This window comes from Amblyraja radiata, chromosome 21 (assembly GCF_010909765.2).
Source record: "Amblyraja radiata isolate CabotCenter1 chromosome 21, sAmbRad1.1.pri, whole genome shotgun sequence".
In the NCBI taxonomy this organism is placed as follows: domain Eukaryota; kingdom Metazoa; phylum Chordata; class Chondrichthyes; order Rajiformes; family Rajidae; genus Amblyraja; species Amblyraja radiata.
The window spans coordinates 25,506,421-25,529,476 of record NC_045976.1 but is presented as its reverse complement, the minus strand read 5'-3'; the positions used below and the strand labels follow the sequence as shown (position 1 = coordinate 25,529,476).

At 39.1% G+C, this 23,056-nt stretch overlaps 2 protein-coding genes across 4 annotated transcripts in view; one reads left to right on the top strand and one right to left on the bottom strand.

Moving 5' to 3' along the window:
- The window catches only part of hdac10 (histone deacetylase 10), a 32,599-nt gene extending 15,678 nt beyond the window's left edge, over positions 1-16,921 (bottom strand). Inside the window, exons 1-12 of one of the 3 annotated variants that reach the window (XM_033039790.1) lie at positions 16,781-16,921; positions 8,783-8,849; positions 7,990-8,124; positions 6,497-6,593; positions 5,610-5,707; positions 5,417-5,521; positions 5,263-5,331; positions 4,836-4,962; positions 3,423-3,488; positions 3,262-3,321; positions 2,781-2,870; positions 1,239-1,345 (exon numbers count right to left, since the gene is read on the bottom strand). In XM_033039790.1, coding sequence (XP_032895681.1) covers positions 1,239-1,345; positions 2,781-2,870; positions 3,262-3,321; positions 3,423-3,488; positions 4,836-4,962; positions 5,263-5,331; positions 5,417-5,521; positions 5,610-5,707; positions 6,497-6,593; positions 7,990-8,124; positions 8,783-8,847 — 1,019 coding nt within the window. In that variant the 5' untranslated portion in view covers positions 8,848-8,849; positions 16,781-16,921. Of the gene's footprint in view, positions 1-1,238; positions 1,346-2,780; positions 2,871-3,261; positions 3,322-3,422; positions 3,489-4,835; positions 4,963-5,262; positions 5,332-5,416; positions 5,522-5,609; positions 5,708-6,496; positions 6,594-7,989; positions 8,125-8,782; positions 8,850-16,749 lie in introns of all 3 variants that reach the window. The other 2 variants (XM_033039792.1, XM_033039791.1) reach the window with 2 other exon arrangements.
- A 112-nt stretch (positions 16,922-17,033) lies between these two features.
- The window catches only part of tubgcp6 (tubulin gamma complex associated protein 6), a 41,992-nt gene continuing 35,969 nt past the window's right edge, over positions 17,034-23,056 (top strand). Inside the window, exons 1-3 of the mRNA XM_033039788.1 lie at positions 17,034-17,092; positions 18,250-19,093; positions 22,164-22,327. Of these exons, the coding sequence (XP_032895679.1) occupies positions 18,344-19,093; positions 22,164-22,327 (914 nt within the window). The 5' untranslated portion in view covers positions 17,034-17,092; positions 18,250-18,343. The remainder of the gene's footprint in view (positions 17,093-18,249; positions 19,094-22,163; positions 22,328-23,056) is intronic.

Below are 23,056 nucleotides of genomic sequence, written 5' to 3'. Positions count from 1 at the left end.
CCAATTGTGTGTTGGAGAAATGGAATGGCACTCCCATGTCCATCCTAATTCTCAGAGATAAATCATCCAAATCAGATCTACTACTGGAAGAGGGTTTCTGTCATCAACTGTCACCTTAAGAACCCCTGTCATGGTGGGAGACAGCAAAGAAATGTGCGTGCTTCTTACGTAATTCCTGAGAATATGTATAATTACTGTGCATAATCATTTAAGGCACAACTCTTTCCTGAGTCTTTACACAATCCTTAAAGAAGCTGGCAAGTCAGTTGAGCAGTAGCACTGTTCATGCCTGTAACAATCTCTGGCACAAGAATATTTATGTTGCCATGAAGTCAATGCAGTGATGTTTGTCGTATAGTAACAAATAAGAGGACAAGAACTTCACAACAGTGCAAAGTAGGTCATGAGGTCATAAGTCTGGCACACCACCAGATTCGGGGTCAGTTTCTTCCCAGCTGTTATCAGGCAAATGAATCATCCTATCACAGTCAGCGAGCAATGCTGAACTACTATCTTTGGTGACTCTCGGACTATGCTTGAATAGACTTTACTGGCTTTACCTTGCACTAAACATTTTTTCCTTATCACGTATTTATACATTGTAAATGAATCGATAATAATCATGTATTGTCTTTCTGACTGGTTAGCACGCAGCCCGTCTTCTCCCCATAACACCTGACACCCGTACTAATCAAGAATCTATCTATCGCTGCCTTAAATACATCCATTGACTTGGCCTCCACAGCCTTCTGTGGTAAAGAATTTCATAGATTCACCACCTTTCAGGTATTCTTATCAGAAATGTGTAATTTGACTCCAATAAGGTAGAATAGACAAAGCTAACTATTTAATCTTAGTTCATTAATTTGATCAAAATTATATTATGTGTGGCAATTGTAACATCTTTACTCTTAACGACATTAACCCCGCTTTATTAAAAACGCTCAACCCTGTCCAACGCTTAAAATGTTCTATGACTAAACCCTATAACCAATTTATTTTCTTGTTCAGTATATTATTATTATTATTAAAGCTTTATTTCACTCACAGGTCCATATAACACATCAAACAGTACAAAACAAGTATAGTAAAATGTTTGCAGCACAATGCAATTGCCATGGCAAACAGTGCTGAGTAAATATTTTCTCCCAAATGAAGTGCTTAATAAAAAATAAGTTTGCCAATATTTAAATTGGAAAGTGATATAAATATGACGTGTACATTGATTAATTAAATACCTTATGCATGGTGCCATCTGGCCAACCAATGGAGGCACAGGGTCCCCTAATAATGCTCGGATAGTCATGCAGACAGATTCAGAAAGGGAACGTAAGTTGTATCCTCCCTAAAAATAAAGTACCTTAAGTTAAGAACTGTGCAAAATAGATATGGAGATGACAGACTGTGCATGCAATGGACATCTCCCTAAGAACATTACACAGCATTTTATTTATACTAGTACAGAACTTTAGTTAACATAAATACATGCAGATTATTTTAAATAATAGGTCTTTTAGCTATTAGAATCAAGTTTTTTGTCATCATTTTCCATTCTGAGCTCTCTCAGCCAGAGTATACCGAGTGGACAGACCGGCAGAAGTGGAGTGGAAGCAAATTATTCTTGATGAAGGGACAGCCCAATGATTTCCTTCCTATTATACAAATACAATTCTTATGTGAGGATTAAATTCTGAACAAAAGACAAGGAATTTCAATATCAAACTGATACAAATAACAATCCCTAATGAACTATAATTCCAGAAAAAAAGTTTAAAAATATATCGTATAAAGTGTGTGACACCGATTTGCATTTTCTTGAACTCTATTTGGAGTTACAGAAGGACAATACAACTCTCTTGACTCTTGATACAGTGGTGGTAGACCTTCTCAAAGGCTTTTAGGGATGAGCAGCATTAGTTTGCTAACAATGCCTGGATCCCAAAAAATGAATGCATTAAAGAAGAAAGGAAGAGAATGAGTCCTGGCACTGCAAGGTTAATGAGGAGAGCTGGTGTTCAATGTGTTTCAACACCAGATACGGTAGGTAAGTTGGAAAAGAACTCCACCCGCAATCAATAAGGGAGCAGAGTGGTCTCAGTTAAGGTTCAATGCTGACTTGAACACTCCATGAATGATAATAAAGTCAATAATGCCCAGCATCGGGACACATTAAAGTCCAACAATGATCGAACCATTGCATTCCACTCTATTTTCAATCAGTCAATACAATGCACTGTCTCAATGTTTATGCTCATATAAATATTATACAGCAATCCACATGCTTGATTTTAGAGCATACAACTGCTATAAAAGGTTAAATAAACAGTTTTATATACAGCAGAGCCATTTATCCAACACACTTGGCACTTTGGTGGGGCCGGATTGGCAGAGAGAGGCAGCAGAGTTTAAAGGGAGTGTATAAAACAAACCAGGTGACTTTAAATATAGCATGGGTACCAGAGCCTCAGTGTGTTTAAAGGAGCATGGAAAGCAGTGCCCAGGTATATCAAAGGGAATGTGAGAACCCTTCCCCAAGTGTGTCAAGTTGAATGCAGGAAATAGGGCTACATTATATCATAGGGTGTGCGGGAAAGTATGTGGTATGTCAAAGGAATTCCGGGTTCAGCGCTCTAGTGTGTCTGAAGAGACGGGTAACAAACCATCAGGATTTCCAATAAAATGGGATGCCATATTAACAGAGTTTAACTGTGTTATGTGTACTTATACAAAATGTTTTGTAAGATGCATCATCTGGGGTTGAAAAAAACATAGTTGCATACCTCTAACACAACACACAGTTTTCCATTGGCTAATGGCATCAGTAACTGAGTTAGATGAGCAAAGCATTCAGGTGTAGCACACATTTCACCCTGGAAGATAATAATGTAAATTGTTATATCGTACCAGTGATACATTACTATAATTAGAACACTAAGATATTTTAAAGAAGCTTCCTAGATAAAATACTTTTGATTTATTGTTATGGAGTTGCCTTTGAATTTTGCTTCAACTTTCATAAATTATCCATAATTAATTAATTATCTTAGTTACAGCTTGAATTACAGATAGCTTAAGCATAGTTCAGAAAATAACATTGCTTTAAAATGAATTGGGTATTTCAAGCATACACCATTTGTAGGGAAATATCAAAATCAAAATGCACCATTATTGGCAAATACGAAAGGTTTTTGGAGCTAAAGCAAAACAATCACACCGATTTAAAGATGGAGATGGTGATGTGTCAATTAATATAAAATATACCTCAGGATCACCAACAACGGAATCAAATCCAGCTGATACCAGAATTAATTCTGGATTAAACTGCAATAATAATGAGTGAAATAATTTATTAACAACAAATAAACACAAATAAATTCTATAAACAAAACACATGGGTCTTAATTCAATGTAATATGAATTACCTCATAAGCCATAGGAAGTAAAATGGAGAGGAAAGCTGCCAAATAATCAGCATTTCCCATTCCCACCTGTTGTAAATGAAAAATAAAATAAGATTTAAATTGAGAAAGTAATACAAAGGGTAGGAAATAACTGGATAATTATCTTCCTAATGTGGGTGACAGTTTAAAGAATTTTCTGTCCTATCACTAAATTTTCTTGAGGCAATTAAATTGACTCACATTTAGTTAGCAGCTTCCTTTCCTTGCTGGACATTATTGAAAACCAGGTCCAACATGATTCAGTAAGTAGACACAAAAATCTGGAGTAGCTCAGCGGGACTCACAGCATCTCTGGACAGAAGGAATGTGCGACGTTTTGGGTCGAGACCCTTCTATGACACATTTCTATTTTGTGTCTATCTTTGGTTTAAACCAGCATCTGTAGTTCCTTCTTGCACATGATTCCGTAAGTACAGAAGTGGACCCAAATAGAATCTTCCTGTCAGAATATTGGTTACAGGATCTTAGATGAACTGAATTATATGAGAAACCCTCCTTAACATCATTAATAAATTCAAATCTGAAGGTGGCAAAAGCAAACGCAAAGGTTTGAACAGAAGTAGGATAAGCTATGGTTGATGTTAGAGAAAGAAGATGGCGATAAATAGGACAGCAAAACTGAGAAGAGTCTCTGCAATCTGAATTTGTGCTCAGAGAGAATGTGGAAGCCATGACAGAGGCAAAATATAATGGTATTAGACTTTAGAACTCTTAACTGAGGTTTATGTGAAAGGCTAAAAATATCCAAGAGGTTAAAGAAATTCAAGATTCAAGAGAGTTTATTGTCATGTGTCCCTGATAGGACAATGAAATTCTTGCTTTGCTTCAGAGCAACAGAACATAGTAGGCATGACTACAGAACAGATCAGTGTGTCCGTATACCATTATATAAATATATACACACATGAATAAATAAACTAATAAAGTGCAAATAACAGATAATGGGCTATTAATGTTCAGAGTTTTGTCCGAGCCAAGTTTAATAACCTGATGGCTGCGGGGAAGTAGCTATTCCTGAACCTGAAATATTATGAGACCTAGGGCCAAACCTTATCAGTGTACTTATGGAACCTAGTATTATGACTTCTCATGATGTTGACAACAATAGTATGTAGCTAAGAAATAAGAAGGTGTCAAGTTTAGTTACTTGGGCAACTACTGAGCTGACAGTGTGACAGGAACAAGAGCTGAGGCTTGTTTAGACGGGAAGTCGTTTGAAAGCTTACAGGAAAAGAAAATACTTTAGTTGAAATGTTGTCACAGCACAAATGTGACATACTGAATAACCCCTTCAGCGCTATTAAATGTCTGAAACATTAATGACCACAATGGTCATTTAAGGTAATAAGCCAGAATTTTTTTTTTCAAAACCACCTTGTTCCATGGAAGATTTATGGTGAATCCTGCACCTTTGCCTTTTCCAATTGCATCGTAGTCAGAGTCCTTTAAATTAGGCCAAAACTGCTGGTGTTCATAGCGATGCCATGAGAAGTACAGAACACTATAAAAAAGCCATTAAAAGATGTAAGCCTTTACATGCAAATATAAAATCTATGACCTACTGGGATGTCAAATGAATTGCAGCGTGACAATTCGCACCTCAGATAGATCAAATATCACAACAGCGGCTGAGTACTGAAATGTTCAGTTTATTTTTAACCAATTGAACAATCCTTATAGACACTTGGGTTTCTTCATTAATAACAAAACCACTGCTGTTAGATGGATTTCGCTCCAGTAATGATCATAAGCATGAATAATTCTTCAAGATTTGGGAAAATATGAATGGAAAGGTACCGACCTTGAGTCCTTCTCAAATATGTACTGAGTTCCTTGGCCGTGATGCACATCCCAATCAACTATCAGAATCCTGGAAGAGTAAAAACAGTACAAACTATTTTCATTATTATCAATAAAAGTCTGGCTTTCTACCACAGTCAAGTTAGCAACTCCACCTTTTTGTTCCATGTCTTTGTTTTGCATACTTGGCTGCAATTGCTACATTATTAAAGATGCAATATCCACAGGCATCATTCTTCTGGCTGTGGTGTCCTGGAGGTCTGGGGAGGGCGAAGAAAAGTATACATTTTGTAATTAAGTGCGCTGCGTGAAATTAATCACCTGCATAAATGTAAAATTATGTTGTACCTGACCAGTGCCATCCCATTTCTTACTCTGCCGGACATGACTGCGTCAACAAGTTGAAGAGTTGCTCCCACAGATAATGTGGCACAGTGATATGAATTCTAAAACAAAAAAAGGCTTTTTTAAAAGACATCTAATTTGAAACGATGAAACGTTTTGTGAGCAATTAATTCTTGAAGCAATTTGGCTTGTAATTAATTTCTGAAGCAATCTGGCTTGTAATTAATTCAGCTATTATCTTTTAACAACCTATCATATTAATAGATCCCCAAATATTTCATGCCTCAGTCTACAATATTTCATATTTCATTTGCCTATTTTTTAAATTTTGACTACAGGTCTGAGCTTTTACATTGTCTTTCAGTTGAGATTAGAATATTAACTGGGTTGAGAAAGTCTACCTGCTCCGAATAATAAACTGTGCCTCACTATAACTTTGCATCTGATAAATGGCAACATTGATGAAGTGCACTTGCACAATGCTCTATGTCAGCATCAGTCTAAATCAGAAGAATTCAAAATTGTTCACAATAATTTGTCACTTACGTTTCTACCAATGCAAAACAGTCTTGTTCAATTAAATCTTTATTGCAATGCTTTTCAACTCATGGAACCTGTAATTATATATCTAGAATTACAATTTTCAAAACTTTCCAGAAGAGTAAGAGGTACACTCTGGATGGTCTTTAATCTTCACAGTTCTAGCCAAAATCATAACCCATATGCAGAGTCAAATTGGCCTAAATTATGTGACCAATGCTGGAATGGGTCTTGAATCCAAAAATAAAGTGTTTTCAATCTAATAAAAAGTAACAAAATGAAAGCAAATTGAAACATTACTTTGCTGGAAATCAAATCAGATTTTTTGTTGCAAGTCCAATTTTACTTACAGGGTGAAAATATACATCATCATATTTGTATGAGAAGCTCTTCAATTCTTCAACATTCATAGATGCAGTTGATTTCACAGCTTTCAAATATTCCAAGCTACAAAAATGAAATACTTTAATGTGATCTCATCCGAACATCTGTTAAACAAATTAAATCTGTTGCATATATGCTCTGCTAAAATACGTTGGCTTACTTGCAATCAAAAGAGAACAAGAGTCCGAGTTTGAATTGCCAAGGCAGACAAGTCCAAGGAACAAGAAACTGGCAGAATTGTGGTAAGATACATGCTCTGGCTCGATACATCTGGTTACTCCATAAATTTTCATTTATTACGGATATAACTAGTATATTTGAATCCAAATAATGCAATGGCATTAAAGAAAAAATTTGATGTCAATATAATTTTAACAAAGTATTTGCTGAACCACAAACTCACTGCCAGAACTTATATACAAGATAGTGAGAGTATGGCGACTCTTTGTGTGATTGTCCCAGATGATCTACTATCATCTGATACAATCACTCAACTCTTTTACTTGTACTTGTGTATAGATAGATTGTATTCCTGTGTAGTATTACCTGATTTGATTGGATAGCATGCAAACAAAAGCTTGTGACAATAATAAACCAATGCCAATAGTGTAACGTTTGTATAAAGCATTAAGATCAAATATCCAAAACCTGAATCTGATTTGAAATAAAATTAGAGATGTCAAATTGATGAGGAAATTGAGTAAATAACTTGAAAAAAATGATCTCAAAACCATTAATATGACACTGATGAACCAATGCTTTAATATTAAAAGCCAAACATAACTACTGCATGAAATTATAATACAGGTGACCCCTGTGTTATGGCTGTTCGGCTAACAAAAAATCGCCCTGACAGATTTCACAAGTCGCTACCTAAAAATCTGAGATATGGAATAAAATTAGCCCTCATGGAATTTATGAGCGAAAAAGTAAAGAAGTACATACACATTTTTGTTTACCCATCGTGTTTCTTGAGGCATGCAGTTGATGAGGCTTTGTGTTATGTATAATCGCATTGTAGATTGTTTTCCTGGAACCCAACCCCTCCACCCTACATAATTCAGGAGTCGCATTTGTTGAGAATAAACTTACAAAGACTTTCAAGGCATGTGGAAATATTGTTGAAATTTCAGTAATTGTGAATAAAATTATGAAAATAAATCACCCTGTGCTCTTTCATAATGGACATAAATTGGTGTCACAAAGGCACATTATCTGGTTTCCAACATGATTTGAGGAATATGCACGGCAAAGCTTTATACAGCAAGATCCTGAGCACCTCATTAATGTGTGAGAGAGATGTAATTAAGAGAAAGAGTGTTTATCTAAAACAAGACTGAATAACATGTTTGTTCAAATAGAAGTGAGAGCAGTGAGGAAAGGGAATGGACTGCTGCCCAAATTTTCATGCAAAGTAAGAGAGGGGGAATGTACATAACCGTTTCGATGTATGTCTAACCTGTGAACCAATATAATTTCCTCTTCAATGGCTTCTCGAACTGGTAATTGGATGCATCTTTCCACAAGACCATACTGTTTTAGTTTGTCAAATGGAGCAGAAAGTCGTTCTGGTATTTCAATGCTGCAAGCTGGGCTAAAATTTAAGCAAAAGAGAATGTTACCACAATTACTAAAATGAATCATAATGCATTCTTAATTTACCAGCAGTGCAATCTTTGTTTAGGCAGCTTTGACCAACTTTTCTAAAAAAAAACAGAGAAACACTGCTGGAACTGAGATTAGCAACATAACAGTTGTTGAAAAACCGGAAATAATCAATCATATTCAGCAGGTCAGGCCACAGCCTGGAAAACACTAAACAACGATGATAGGACCGAGTCAGATAATAAATGTATTAAACTATAATAGTGATTTAGCTCTTAGAATGTTTTGACTTAATTAACCAAACCACCTAAATTGTGAACAATTTGAACTGATGTCCAAGAGTTTGTTAAAAGAGACAGATTGATCGGAGTGAAGAGAAGTAGTTTAGAGCCCTAAACTAAATGTGTCCATGCTAAGAGCCTAGAAATGGAGAAGTGCAGATATCTGGAAGGTTTGTTGCTATAAGAAATTATAAAGGAAAGGGGGAGGTTTTAAAATTTGAGGTGTTGCTTACAAAGTCTGCAAATTATGTATATGGAAGATCAGCCTAAATAAAGTATGTTAAAATAATTAATGGTTCAGGTAACAAAAACATTAATAACTTTCAGTAGCAGATGTGTTGAGGCATAACCTATTAAACCACTTACAAATCCCACAGCAGATGATAGCTCATCATTTGTTCACTGTAGATCAATCCAGTTCCTGAAGCCATGGCTAGAGAAAAAACATATTGCACAAAAATGTTGTATAATGAACCAACCATTGTGTGAATCAAAGTAAACCACTTGAAGTTTCAAAATATATCCTATAACTGCATTGAACTGAAAGTAGCAGAAATGTTGACATTTTGATACTTCACCAGCAAACGTGAAGAATATGTTTCAAACATTAAATTGGAAGGAAGGAGAGTCTAACACTGTTTCAGTCTGTCTCAGCTGGAGCTGAAATGATTAATAGTAAGATTAAACGAGAACTTACCAGTTCGAAGTTTGATCGTTATTTTATGAGGAGTACGTTGAGGGAATACGTGAAGAACCCCGCCAGGACGCATGCGTGTCATTCTTCAAAGCAGCGGTGTGAAATCACAGATAACTGTAATGACTTAAACATAGTAAGATTAGAGAAGAAATACCAGTTGAGTATATGATCATGGGTGGGAGCGGAGGGCACGTAATCCCTCAACGTACTCCTCATAAAATAACGATCAAACTTCGAACTGGTAAGTTCTCGTTTAATCTTACTATTTTACTTCGGAGTCACGTGAGTGACTACGTGAAGATTTCAAAGCTCTGTGATTTCATGCCGTGGAAACGAGTCCATGCATCACATCTGCCTTAATGACTGTAGGAGGAATTGTGTCAACATATTTTAGACATGAATCCGACATTGAAATCCATGAATTGATTAACACAAATTATAGCCCCTATTTATGGGGTAATTAAATTACAGAACTTAAATTGTTTCTGCAAATGTTCCAGGTTTAATGACTGGTTTATGATAAAATAGTTGGAATGTTTTTCCCCTGACTATCCTGCTGCCTTAAGGATTTGGTCCATTGGTACATCCAACTGCATAGCTGCCGATGTCGCTGCAGCCCTGGTGGAATGAGATTTAAAAATATTAGTATCCATCCCAGTATGTATTAGAACCTGTTTCAACCATCTTGAGATGGTCTGGACCGTCACTCTTTTGTGTGGTTGCTTATGGCTGACTAAAAGTGCCTTCTCATTGCCTCTGATGATTTTCATGTTCTCCATGTATAACGACAAATGTCTTACTATACAGAGACGATCATCTGTTGGGTAAGACCTAAATTCTATATTGAGGCCTGCTGATCCCTGTCTGTTCTGCTTTACTAATTCATAAATATGAAACGTAATATTTTCAGATGAAGAAGTCATGTTGTCCAGTCTTAATTTATGTAATGACTGTACCCTTTGTGCCGTGACCAATGCCATTAGCATGACTGTTTTTAATGTCAGTCTATGTAGGGACAGAGCTGTTGCTGGAGACCAATTCCTGAGCATCTTCAGGTCAATATTCACATCCCATATTTGGGAGTACCTGGTTCTTGGGGGATTGGTATTAAAAATTCCCCTCATAAGTTTTGTTACCAGTGGGTGAGTCCCAACAGAGTGACGCTCTGTTCCTTGCCATAGATAAGTTGATAGGGCACTTCTGGCGCAGTTGATGGCACTATAACTGAGCCTCTCATCATAATGGAGGCCTGCCAGGTATTCCAGAACAGACGGGATGTTCATATCTCTGTAGGTGATGCTGTTTTTGTGACAATACATCTCCCACTTCCTGATATAGACCAGATACTGTTTTTTGGTGGACTGTCTGTGGCCCGCCGAAATCATGTTCACTGTTCGGTCCGTCAGTCCCAGCTGTAGTAGTGGTATTTTTAAACTCTACAAATTAATAAATTCAAATAGTTATGGCATGGGTGGCTATCCTTTGTTACGGGATGAACCAATAAGTCTGGTCTATTCGGGATGGTGATACATGGTTCGAATACCATGTTCAGTATCACTGGGAACCATGGTTGAGTAGGCCAATCGGGTACTACCAAAATACCAGACGCAGAGTCTTGCTGTATTTTCCTTAATACCCGACTGATGAGGCAGAAAGGAGGGAATGCATAAATAAACAATTTCCCCCCCAGTGCAGCGAAAATGCATCTGTCGCCGCTGCCCCAGGGTCTGTTTCCCACGAAACATAGTTTGATAACTGGTGATTAAGCCTGGATGCGAATAGATCGTTATCTGGTGTTCCATATCGTGCTGTAATATCAGCAAATACTTTTTATTCAACATCCATTCGGTGTTTTCATTAAATTTGCGTAACCTGGTGTCTGCCACTAAATTTAGTTTACCTAGTAGGTAAGTAGCTGATATCCAAATATCTCTCTGGATACACCACTGCCAAATTGTATTAGCCAGATTGTCACATGATGTCGATTTGTTTCCACCCATGTGGTTGATACATGCTACCACGGTGGTATTGTCAATCTGTAGTCTAACATGCTGGTGATATGACCCAGTACAATATGACTTTAGGCCATAGAATGCACCCAACATTTCCAAGTAGTTTATGCCCAGTGTTAGTAATAATGATGCCTCTTGAGCAGTCCATCTAACTCCACAGCTGGAGATGGAATTGGTGGCACCCCAACCAAGTGCACTGGCATCAGTTTGTAGCACCATAGAAGGGTTGCTGATAATGATTGGATTGAAACAAAGCCAAATGTTATCTATCCACCATTTTAGTTCCATTATAGCTTTGATTGGTAGCTTCATTGGTCTGTCAAAATGACCAGCATTGATTTTGAGTGCTTGTATTTTTGCTCTCTGTAAATTTTGGTAATGTAAAGGTCCAAATTGTGTGGCTGGAAAAGCAGCCACCATTTTGCCAATTACTTTTGCTACCAATCTGATGGACGGTTACTGATGTCAATGAGGTTATTGCAAGACTCTATTAAGTCTATAGCCTTTCCCCTTGGCAAAGTCACCGACATGTAAACTGAGTCAATGGTGAACCCCAAATAGTCCATAGTAGTGGAAGGCGTTAATTTAGATTTAACTGGATGGATAATAAACCCCAGTTTTTCAAATAACTGTTTTGTGGCTGTTAGTTTGTTTGGCCAATTCCAAAGTTTTGCCCACAATAAGTATGTCATCTAGATATGCCATGACCATGTGTTTTCGTTTCCGTAGAAACGCTAGGGCTGGTTTCAAAATTTTAGTGAACAGCTTGGGGGCTGATGTTAACCCATTTGGCAGCGCTCTATACTGCCAGAGCTGTCCCATCCAGTTTAATTTTAAGTAACATCTGTGGTCATCTCGTATAGGCACTGAATAGTAAGCATTTTTTAATCGATGCTAGCCAACCTTTGGAAATCAATTGTTTAGCAGTAACAAAGGTTTCCATTTTTAAATGAATATATTGTACAAATGTATTCAATTTGGTCAGATCTATGATGATGCGACAACCACCATCTTTTTTGTTTTTGGTAAAGATATTGGACACAAATTCTAGCGATTCGTGTTGGGATTTTTCAATTACCCCTTTTGCGTAAAACCGCTCCAATTCAGCATGCGCTTCTGATTTTTCTTTACCGGAAAGTACAAACATTCGGTTCGGTATATGTTGAACTGGAGGGCTGTACTTGTGTATAAATTCTATTGTATATCCCTGGATACTGCTTAAAATATAAGTATCGGTAGTTAACATACTCCTTGCATCCAGAAAGGAGAGTAATCTCCCCCCAACCTCCATGCTCCCTGCAATTTGTAGGGAACCAGACCCACCTACCTCCATAGTTACCAGTGGCAGGTTTACTTCTTTTTGTAAATCCTTCGTTGATGTTGAGGCGTCGGTGTCTGGGTTTGTGGTTTGGTTGATGTTGGAGGTTTGCGTATCTTCCAAGAAGGCCGGTCTGGGCCATGGCCTAAGAAAGACTCATGTTTGGTGTACCGGACCTTCGAGCTTTCACCAGTCGGTCTTGTTCTACTGGTGGGTGCGTAAGGGTGCTGTCTATGGCCGTGTGTTGCAAAGCAGTGCCAGTGCATCCTGTTGGTCCTGCGACATGTCCTTCTCATCCACTGTGCGGGTGAAAGCTGTTATCCCTGCTGTTTAGGAGTTTCCATATACAATTATTTACTACAGGAACATTCAGGGATATAGTTACCAGGTGTCAGGTGTCCTCCAGGTTTTGGCCAGTCTGGTCTGGCTGTATGAAGTTGGACACCATGTCCAGTAGATTTTCACGTTCCTGCACCCCCTGCACACTTGATTTCTGTTCTGCAAACCCCTCTTCAGGATCAGCCCAGAACTGACCCCCAGTACTCCCCTCTGACGAGGGAGAAGCACTGTGCAGCCCTACAAGAGGTGCTGCTGTGGGTTTTACATAGAGCCCACAGTGACTCGACTCCATCTCCCGGAGCCTGTCACGTTGGAGCAAATGCTCCACACACCGCTCCATCCGGCTCCAGCGCTCACGGTCGCTGGCCGCCCGCGGCTACTCAAAGTCGGACTCATCTGAGTCCACGACTTTGATGGTTTTTTGTTTTGCCTTACTGCCCGGCCGCAGAGTGGATCTGGCCGGTGCGGAGGCGACATCGGGCACAGCTGATCCCATTATAGGTGATTCAAGTGCCGCTGGCCGCTGCTGGCCCACCAGCTTTGTCGCAGCCCTCGTTGGTTTCTTCGACTTTTCCATGCTCCCTACCTGTAATCAGCATGGGAAAACACAAAAAGACCGCAGAGTACTTTTACCTGCAGGTCCTGGTTTAAATTGTCGCTACGGGGGAACGTCGTTCCACCCCGCCTCCTGCCGTTTTCGACTTGTCAAAGTCAACGGCCCCATTCTGAAGTCTCCTGCCCGGCCGTGGTGTTCTGGCCGGCGCGGGACCAAAAGTCGGCACAGCTGATCCCACTTACGGGGCTTGTGCCTTCAGCTGCTGCTGGCTCACGCAACTTCGCGGTCCTCCCCAGCCAGCTTTACTCGCAGCACTTGTGGACACTATTTTGTCCAGCTTCCCCCCCGTGTAAAAACAGCGCGGGACAAAAACTACCGCAGAGTAAATCACTTACCTGCAGGTCACGGTTTCAAACTTACCGCTGCGGGGGAACGCTCCACCCCGCCTGTCGTTTCGCAAGCGTGAAAGCGATATGGCACGCATGCGTCCTGGCGGGGTTCTTCACGTAGCCACTCACGTGACTCCGAAGTAAAATTGTTATTTTGCAGTTTTACAACTTCTCAAATCCTTTCAACTTGATTGCCACAATGCTCTTGTCACTAACAATTTTTGTTTCTTTTATCATCAATTTCCAATGAAATACTGCTCCATGTCTGACAACGGCTTGTCCCTCGATGAATGTGACCAATCAATAATGCCGCTAAACGAAACTAACTATATAAACCAGCTTTTAACAACCGGCTAGAATTATTCACGCTTATACTACCTCTCTTCAACCAACTTAATCCAAGAAGGAACAATAATAATAATAATAATAATGGATGGGATTTATATAGCGCCTTTCTAATACTCAAGGCGCTTTACATCGCATTATTCATTCACTCCTCAGTCACACTCGGTGGTGGTAAGCTACTTCTGTAGCCACAGCTGCCCTGGGGCAGACTGACGGAAGCGTGGCTGCCAATCTGCGCCTACGGCCCCTCCGACCACCACCAATCACTCACACACATTCACACACAGTTCATCTGTCACTACAGTCACTACATACCTCAAAGGCATCGGACATTGTCTCAATACCCCTTACTGGGATTAATCTGGGCTTCCTCTCTTGTCAAATGCTGGACGCATTTCAATGTCATCGGTCATTATCTCAATATACAGCAACCTGGGTGGGGGTGTCTGGGCTAGCTCAATAAAGAGACATTTGAGCACGTCATTGTCTTAATACACAGCAGTCTGGGCAAGTCTTTCTGTCAATCTACTGGAGAAAAGCCTGCTTTGAGACTGAATGTAAGTGTAATTTTAGCCCAGGAATCCATTTAATATCTATATATTTATATATTTATATTAACCAGCATTCAGCCTTATCAATTAACCTTAATTTGTTATTTATGTGATCCACAAAAGTAAAATCGGCATTGTTGCCAGAGATGCTTCTTGAATCACAAATGGGTTACAACCATCTAGATACACAATGGGCACAGTATGTCAATTCTACGAGGGAGCAACAGTAACATGGGTTTTTATTAGCTCACTATAGCTTTGACTCTGTAAATCATGAGGAACTGTGTATACACTTCTCAAATCTGACTACCCGTTGAAATTTGTCTTCATCCTACATCTGTTGCAGGATAGCATGCACATGCACTGATATTAACCAATCTCAGTAAGACTGCTTTGTTTCCCCAACACTGTTCCCCAATTTTTCTCACTGCAAAACTGCCACGTCCTTCCAACATGATTACTAGTGGTGTGGAGTTATTCCATTTGTTAATGACAATTAAGCAGCAGCAAAGATTAGATGACAGATCTTCAACTGGAAGTCTTAAACAGTTGATAAACACAAAAAGTTGGAGTAACTCAGTGGGTCAGACAGCATCTCTGGAGAAAAGGAATAGGTGACGTTTCGGGTTGAGACCCTTCTTTATCCACAGATTCTGCTAGATCTGTTGAGCTTTTCGGCATTTTCTGCTTTTATTTTGGATTAAATCTCTTTGTCTGCATAATGTTATTAATGGTCTTCTCAAAGGTTGATTTATTGTCACATACACCTGGGTGTAGTGAAATTCCTTTTGCCAATGCAGCACATAAAAAAGAATACAAACATAACAATAATAAATAGCTTTAACATAAAAACATCCCCCCACAATGGTTCCCATTATGGCTTGCGAATGAAACATAAATAAACCAAAGGAATAGTTAGATCTCAAGCCGGGTGTTGAGCAGCCAGGTTGTTGTATCTGCATCAATGTCTGCCAGGCTCTGAGCTCCATTTGGTGGGTAGTAGAGTGAGCACTCAGAGATGACATGGTTGGCTGTCTGTTGTTCTGCTCCGCATTCACAGGCTGGGATCTTGCGGAGCCCCCATCTCCACATGCTGGCATTGAAACACTCAACTCCCAAATGTTAATGTTAAAGTTGTGGGACATATCCAGCAGGCCAGAACATACAAAGGAAAAAAAACTGAGCCAAATGGCTGGCAGACAGAAATGTCTAGTTCCAATACAAATAAAAATAAAAAGCGAGCTACCTAAAATTGATGAATTTGATATTGAGTCCTGCAGACTGCAACATGCCCAGAGGCATTGCAATTGGTGGTGAATTTCAACACTCATGTCTGACAAGTGGCTCATAAGAAATTGAAATGGTTCAGTTTTCCCAGGATCCTGACATGAACTTTCATTGACGGAAGGTAGCATTAGGGACATGTTCTATCGAGAAGAAGGGTCTCGATCCGAAACGTCTCCTATTTCCTTCGCTCCACAGAGGCTGCCTCACCCGCTGAGTTTCTCCAGCATTTTTGTCTACCATGGGTTCAATACACGTCTTTTTGACAAACAAATGCAAAACCAATAACCTCCTAACTAATATCTGATTGGAATACAGACAAAAGATAGGTGGGACAATGTTTTTAGGGGGTAGACAGAAAAGCTGGGGAATAATCATGATTTTATGCTAAATAAATTGGGTTCATATTGTATTTTCCAACAGCAAAGATCCCATGAATGAGTATTCAAAAATAGTTTGGCCACCTGAAAAGTCATGTATTAGCTGGGGGTTTTCGCGACGTTAGCTATTTTTTTCATTTAGGTACACTCTGACCTTGGTTATGCGATTTTCCACAATAAATTGTTGAAACGTAAACCGAGATAGTTTCAGAAGAAAGTACAACCCCAAGGAAGCATTGCATTGCAAATATCACAATGACCAAAGAGAGAATGTACTTCCGCACGGCATCAGCTACATTATTGAACGTATTGCCATAGTTTACATTACTATGATAGTAGGTGGATGCTTTTAATTCCTCTTGTTTAAATTTGAATGGGAAGTTCGCGAGAACCATCTCACTTGCCGCAGAGGGAGCGGGTAGTTCTGGATCTGCCCTTTCCATATTCTTCAGAAGTCATTACCAACATAGTGAAGACATGTGTGAGAAGTCACCTGCCGCCCACAGATGTGGAGTGGAAACGAGCCCCGAGGCGTGCGAAGAAAAAGCGGTTCCCAACCCGCAACACGATCCACGGCCAAAGATCCAGACGTCGCCAACACCGCTGTTTCCGGCGCAACCAAACCTCACACCGGCGGAATGGGGCCTTGAGAGACAGCGAAGTGGTCCAATCACAAGGCGGACCGTCCATCCATGAACCAATGGGGCGTCAGCGCGGGACAAGTCGTCCCGCCCCCTCCCTCCCCGCCCCCAACAAGCAGGTTAGGTTGGCCGGGCAGCCGCGAGGAACGACGGTGCTGAACAAGGTGAGCGGGAAGGGGGAGGGAGACTGTTCCAGAAGGACCGGGCAACCTCGGACTAGCCTGGTTCTCTGATGTTGGGCCTGGCAGCTTTCGCAGTGTCTGGACGTTTCAATTCGATCACAAATAACATCCGGAAGGGAACACAAGGTGCCGGAGTGATCTGCGGGCCAGGCATCATCTGTGGAGGGAATGGGCAGGAGGCCCTTCTCCAGACTGATGAAGTGGAGGGAGATATCTGGAGAAGAAACATTGGTGTGGGACAAGGCCTAACAACATGACAGGACAGACACAAAATGCTGGAGTAAGGCCAAACGCAAATTGGAGGAACAGCACCTCATATTTCGCTTGGGCAGCTTAAAACCCATTCCCTGTCTCCCACCCCCATCCTAGCCGTCCTACTAGTTTCACTGTCCTGCTTAGTTTCACTGTCCTGCTTAGTTTCACTCGTTAGTTTCATTCATTCTCACCTCCATAGGGAGGTTTCACGGCAGTCGGTCTGAAGGGGATGAAAATAAGTTGCAGTTGCTGGGCTAGAAGCCCTAATTAATGATCCACAGATAGAAGTTTGAACTTCACCATGACAGCTGAGGAATTTAAATTCAAAGGATTAAATAACTCTGGAATAAAAAAAACTAATATTAGCAATTGCCATGAAAACTACAATATTGAAATGTAATATATATTCCCCTTCTCCTCCCATGATCCAGTGATATTGTGCAGTTTGAGATGGGCATGATGTGATCACTATCAATTTATTTATTTATTAATTAACTTATAGTACTGGCATTTGTACAAAGAATTTCTTGTACGATATACTTGAGAAATATTTTTTAATAGTAATGGATGATGAGGAAACCGTACACTTTATTGTTTCTAACAATATATGTGCATAGCTCTAAAAAATGAGCGACCATAAAATTCACTGCTGATATCAAACTACTTTACAGCCAAAACTAGCATGAAAATGACTTGATTTTGGTCTGAGCTTGTTTTGATACTTGGACGGGAGACTGCCTGCAAATATCAAAAAACAAAGTTTACACAAAAATAAATAAGTGTTTCGAAATAATATCTTAAAAGTGTGAATGCAGTGGAATTTTAATGTTAAAATTTTGTAAAGTATTCTTTAAAAACATGTTGCTTTTCTCATCTTTTTACAGGTGCCAAGGAAAATCTCCAATGCTTACTATGCAGTATCAAAGCATTCAATGTATTCTTTTTTAACATAAAGTATTTGACCCATTTAAAACACAAATGGCGAGCATTACTCAAGTGTTTGGAGACCTTTGCGAAGCCCACATGACGGGCATGTCATGGAAATGTTACTTGGGGAAAAGGCGGCTGAACCGAACACAATTCAAGGAAAAATTAAAACGAGTAGCTTACAATACACTATTTATAAATCTCTTTCGCGATGAAGCAACATCAAAGTCTCACTCTGATGTCAGTAAGTTGCCTGTGAAAAACAAAATCTTGATGTTGTCCTTCAATTTGCGGGTGGCTGGGATGGGTATGGAAGCTGATAACTTGGAGGATCTTACAGAAAAAATAGAAAAATCCACATGCATGCCGCAGACTGATCTGAACTCTGTTCTGGAACTTCTAATTGAGCTTGCAGGGACTGGAACTTATCAACCTCTACCACAGAAAAGAGATTATTTCTTGAACAATAAATATGTTGGAAGAAATGTAAAATTTCAGGGCTACGACCACTACGATGCAAGTCTATTTGAATCGGGGCTGTTGTCCTTTATTTCCACTGAAGATTTGCAATTTCATGACGATGTACAACGTACCCTTCAGATAATGGATGCAAAACCTGGAACCGGATTACCCGGTATTGGACTATTCTCCCATAATTACTTAGCTGGTGATAAATATGAGAAGGAAACGAGAGTATCGCTCTTTGGTGCATTGGTACATAGTCGTACTTGTGAGATGGAAATTAAGTTGGATTTGCCTGCAGTGCCAGACAACGTGGATATGACTGGACTTAAAATTAGGGTAAGTAAAACACAACTCGTACTCCTGCACCTATTGTCTATATTGTCTAACACGTAACTATCTACAAGTCAGGGTAAAATTTTCTGTAGTCGGAATTGTTGCCTCTTCAGGCACTTATTTTGCTGAAATCAGTTTATTCAATTTTTCTGTCAATAGGCTAAGTCATAACTTTCAGAGGAAAGCAAGATAAAATCAGTAGAAACAATCCAAACTTGAAAAAAAGGTGTAGAACTCTTACCAAGGCAGTAACCAAAACTGTGGGGAGAAATTGGGTAGGTTGGGTTTATTTTCCCAAGAGCAAAGAAAGCTGAGGGGTGACCTGTTAGATAGAGGTAGATTAAATTGTAGGAGCACAGACAGAGGGCATCTGGTCAAAATATTTATCTCATGATCGGGATATCATAAACAATAGCGCAGAGATTTAAAGTGAGGGGAATGTGTGGGCAGTATTTTCTTTTGCACGGAATGGCTGAAATCTGGAGCTTGCTTCCAGAAAGGGTGATGGAGTCGAGTTCATCTCAGAGACAATTAGATGGACAGTTAAATAGGCATTTTCTTTTTTCATTCAGTTAAATGGGCAGATGGGGCTCGTCAGCCTGGGAAGGCAGTCCGTCTAGGATAGGGAAAACTGATTTAAAACCTCCACTGCCATGTCACCATATCCAGTCATTGAAAAGGTTTCAGGAGTAAACCTCAAGAAAATCTGGAGTTGGAGTCCCTAAGGCAGTTCGTCATTGTCTACAACCTCGTTCTGGCAGCTCCTGAGATGGAGCTGGTGCCAAACTGTAACGGCCCTGCTGTTCCTTTGGATCGATCAGCGACGTGGAGAGGGGGGATGTGCTGCATGGGCAATAGCCTGTCCTGCATATGACATCGCCCAGGCTGGCATCTGACAAACTAGGATGCATCACCCATGGTCAGTCATGACTTGGGGGAGCCTACTACTAAATAGGCATTGCCCAGAAGGATACATAGCTAATGCTAGTAAATGGGAATAGTGTAGATGGGCAAGACTATTGGTGTTAACCTGTTGCGTCCAAAGGTCAGTTTTTGTGCCTACAACTCTTTAACTCTTCAACACTAATGTTCCCGGCGTTGCAGGTTTCAAAACATGCTTGTCGGAAACTGTTTTTACATGTTTTTAATGTAACTCGTGTTGAAGTCATAAAAACATTAAGAAAGAGTTGAGAAATACATTCTTCTACCTTTTAAGAGATATCTAGCTATATTGAAAACCTGTCATCCAAAATCAAAAAATGCAATGTTGAAAATCTGAAATAATAACAAAATGCTGGAAATACTCAGCATATCTGACATTATCTGTGGATTAATATTTCAGGTCAATGTCACATTGACATGTCTTAAAGTGAGAAGTGTGACCAACATAGGTACTATTTTGTAATTATGGCAGTCCCTCTTTGTGTCTGGATAATGTTAGGAAAACATTCTAATACTTTTGAGTAATTAAAATCATGTGTTGCTGTGCTTTACATTTCTTTAGACTACTAATTTGCAAAACAAATATAGAACAGGACATAAAAATAATAAGAATTCAACGTAAGGAAAATTGAAAAACTAATAATTCATGATCAAAGTAGCATTTTGTTGGACTATGTATATGAATTCAGTTTAAACATGATGAGCTTGCAATAATTTCCACTGTTAATTTTTAATGTAAATTCCAGGTAATATTTTATGGATAGTTGATAATATTAAATGTTAATTTCCTTGGTTCACTGTTTTAATTTGGCAAACTAATAAAATCACTGGTCCATTTAATATTTGTACTGATAGGGAGAGAGCAAAAGTATGCATTTACTCCAGCAACAAAATATATAAGTTGTACAGTTAATTTGAACCATTTCACAAAAATTATGATTTTATCTTTGATTATTACTAATTTAGATTAGACATTTTAGTTGAAGCACGTTGTCCTCATTCTGGCTTTACACATAATCTTGATTATTTAACCCATTTTTGATTGATGGGCAAGGTGTATTAATTGTCATATTAGGAGCTAGTGACTAACTGAACTGAAGTACTCTCAAACAATACAAATTACCCTCAATGTTTTCAGTACTTGATTCGAGTGTCATTCACCAAGAGAGAAACAGTTAATGTTTCTGGTCAATGATATCTTATCAGAACACATTGCTGAAGGAAGATCATTGATCTGGAATATTAAATGCCATCTCGCCACAGATGCTGTGAATATTTACTGCATTTTCTTTTTTTCCAATAACAAAATCATTAGAGACTGAAATAAACATAGAAAATGTTGGAAACACTCCGCTGGTCAGTCAGCATATGTGGAAAGAGAAACAGTATTGTTTTCAATTACTTTTCATCAGATGATTTCCAGTTTTATTTACGATTCCAGCATCTGCACTTCTTCGATTTTCTTTTTAGAATGGTCCTCCTATGAATGTAATTGAAAGCAAATTTTCAATTTAAGTTCTTGCACCAAGGACGGGTATCCTATTTATATTGAATTAAATAGATTTTCACTGAAGAAAATGTATCAATTTAACACACATAATGTAGCAAAAATATTTCTTGTAATATGGGGACCTGAAAATAATAATAATTCTGTCCAGAGTATAATAAAAGCATAAAATAATATAATTAATTTTGATCTCTGGATTCCTGGTGAACACTTCCAGAGCTTTAAAAACAAACAAAATAATCTTAGCTTTTAACAAGGAACAATAAATACAACTATTTCTTAGTTTGATAGCAGTATTTTCTTACCTAGAAGAATCAAAGCTGGAAAAAACAGAAGAAATGAAAGTCCACTGCTCCACTGCTTTCCAGGGCTGTTTGCATAGTGACCTTTGACCAGGGCATGCACAGTCGGAATACCAAACTCGCTTATTCTGGAGGGAGAGAGGGAGAGAAAATAGCACTTGTAATTGAAGCTTTAGAATCAGTTGATTTCCATATAATTATTATGGGTTTTATAACTTTGTTATTCATGTGGAGCTAAATTTTTAATTTATACTATCACTTTAACAACAACTTTATATGGTTTAATTTGTTTTCCCATGAGTAATACAATAAATCTACACAGGTTCCGCAAAATATTGACCAGTCAGAAGATGAAGGATTTCAGTCTGCATCCAATCTTACTCCAGATTCACAGTCAGAACCCAGCTCATCTCCTGATATTGATCTCTGGAATGCAGTGCTTTCTTATGAACCTAGCAAGTATCGATGTTGGGAATTAATTGGCTGGTAAGTGAAAAATAAATGGATTTTATTGATGGCTGTTTGATACTGGAATTTAATCCACATAAACCTTTACAGCCATGAACTGGGATAAGAGTTCATGTTTTCGAACTAAGTGGTTCTGTGATCCACTGGAACCATATAGAATGTCAAAGATGGTCTTCTGACTATTTCACCAATCAGATTGTTAATGCTCAAGGCAAACTAATAGAATTGTTTAGATGTAACAACATGGTCTCGATTGTCTAGCAATAACTGATTACTTTAATTCAGCTTTTACCTGCAATTCTTGTGGAAACTTAGTGGGTGTTGACCTGAGTTAAGACTTGTAGCATTATTTAGTTTTAGGAATACAGGGTTTCAGCCCACCGAATCCGCACCGACCAGCGATCTCCTCACATTAACACTATCATATACACACACACTAGGGACAATTTACACTTATACCAAGCCAATTAACCTACAAACCTGTATGTCTTTGAAGTGTGAGAGAAAACCCATGCAGTCACAGAGAGAACGTATAAACTCCATACAGACAGCACCTGTAGTCAGGATTGAACCCGGGTCTCTGGCGCTGCAAGTGCTGTAAGGCAGCAACTCTACCACTGCGCCACCGTGCCGCCCATTGTCTCGCCAGAAACTAGTGGTCAGGTCATCGTAGTATTTGGTTGTCAGTATGGAACATCACTCGACAGGTTACTGCGACTTGCCCCCTCCACGCCCACCCACTCACCC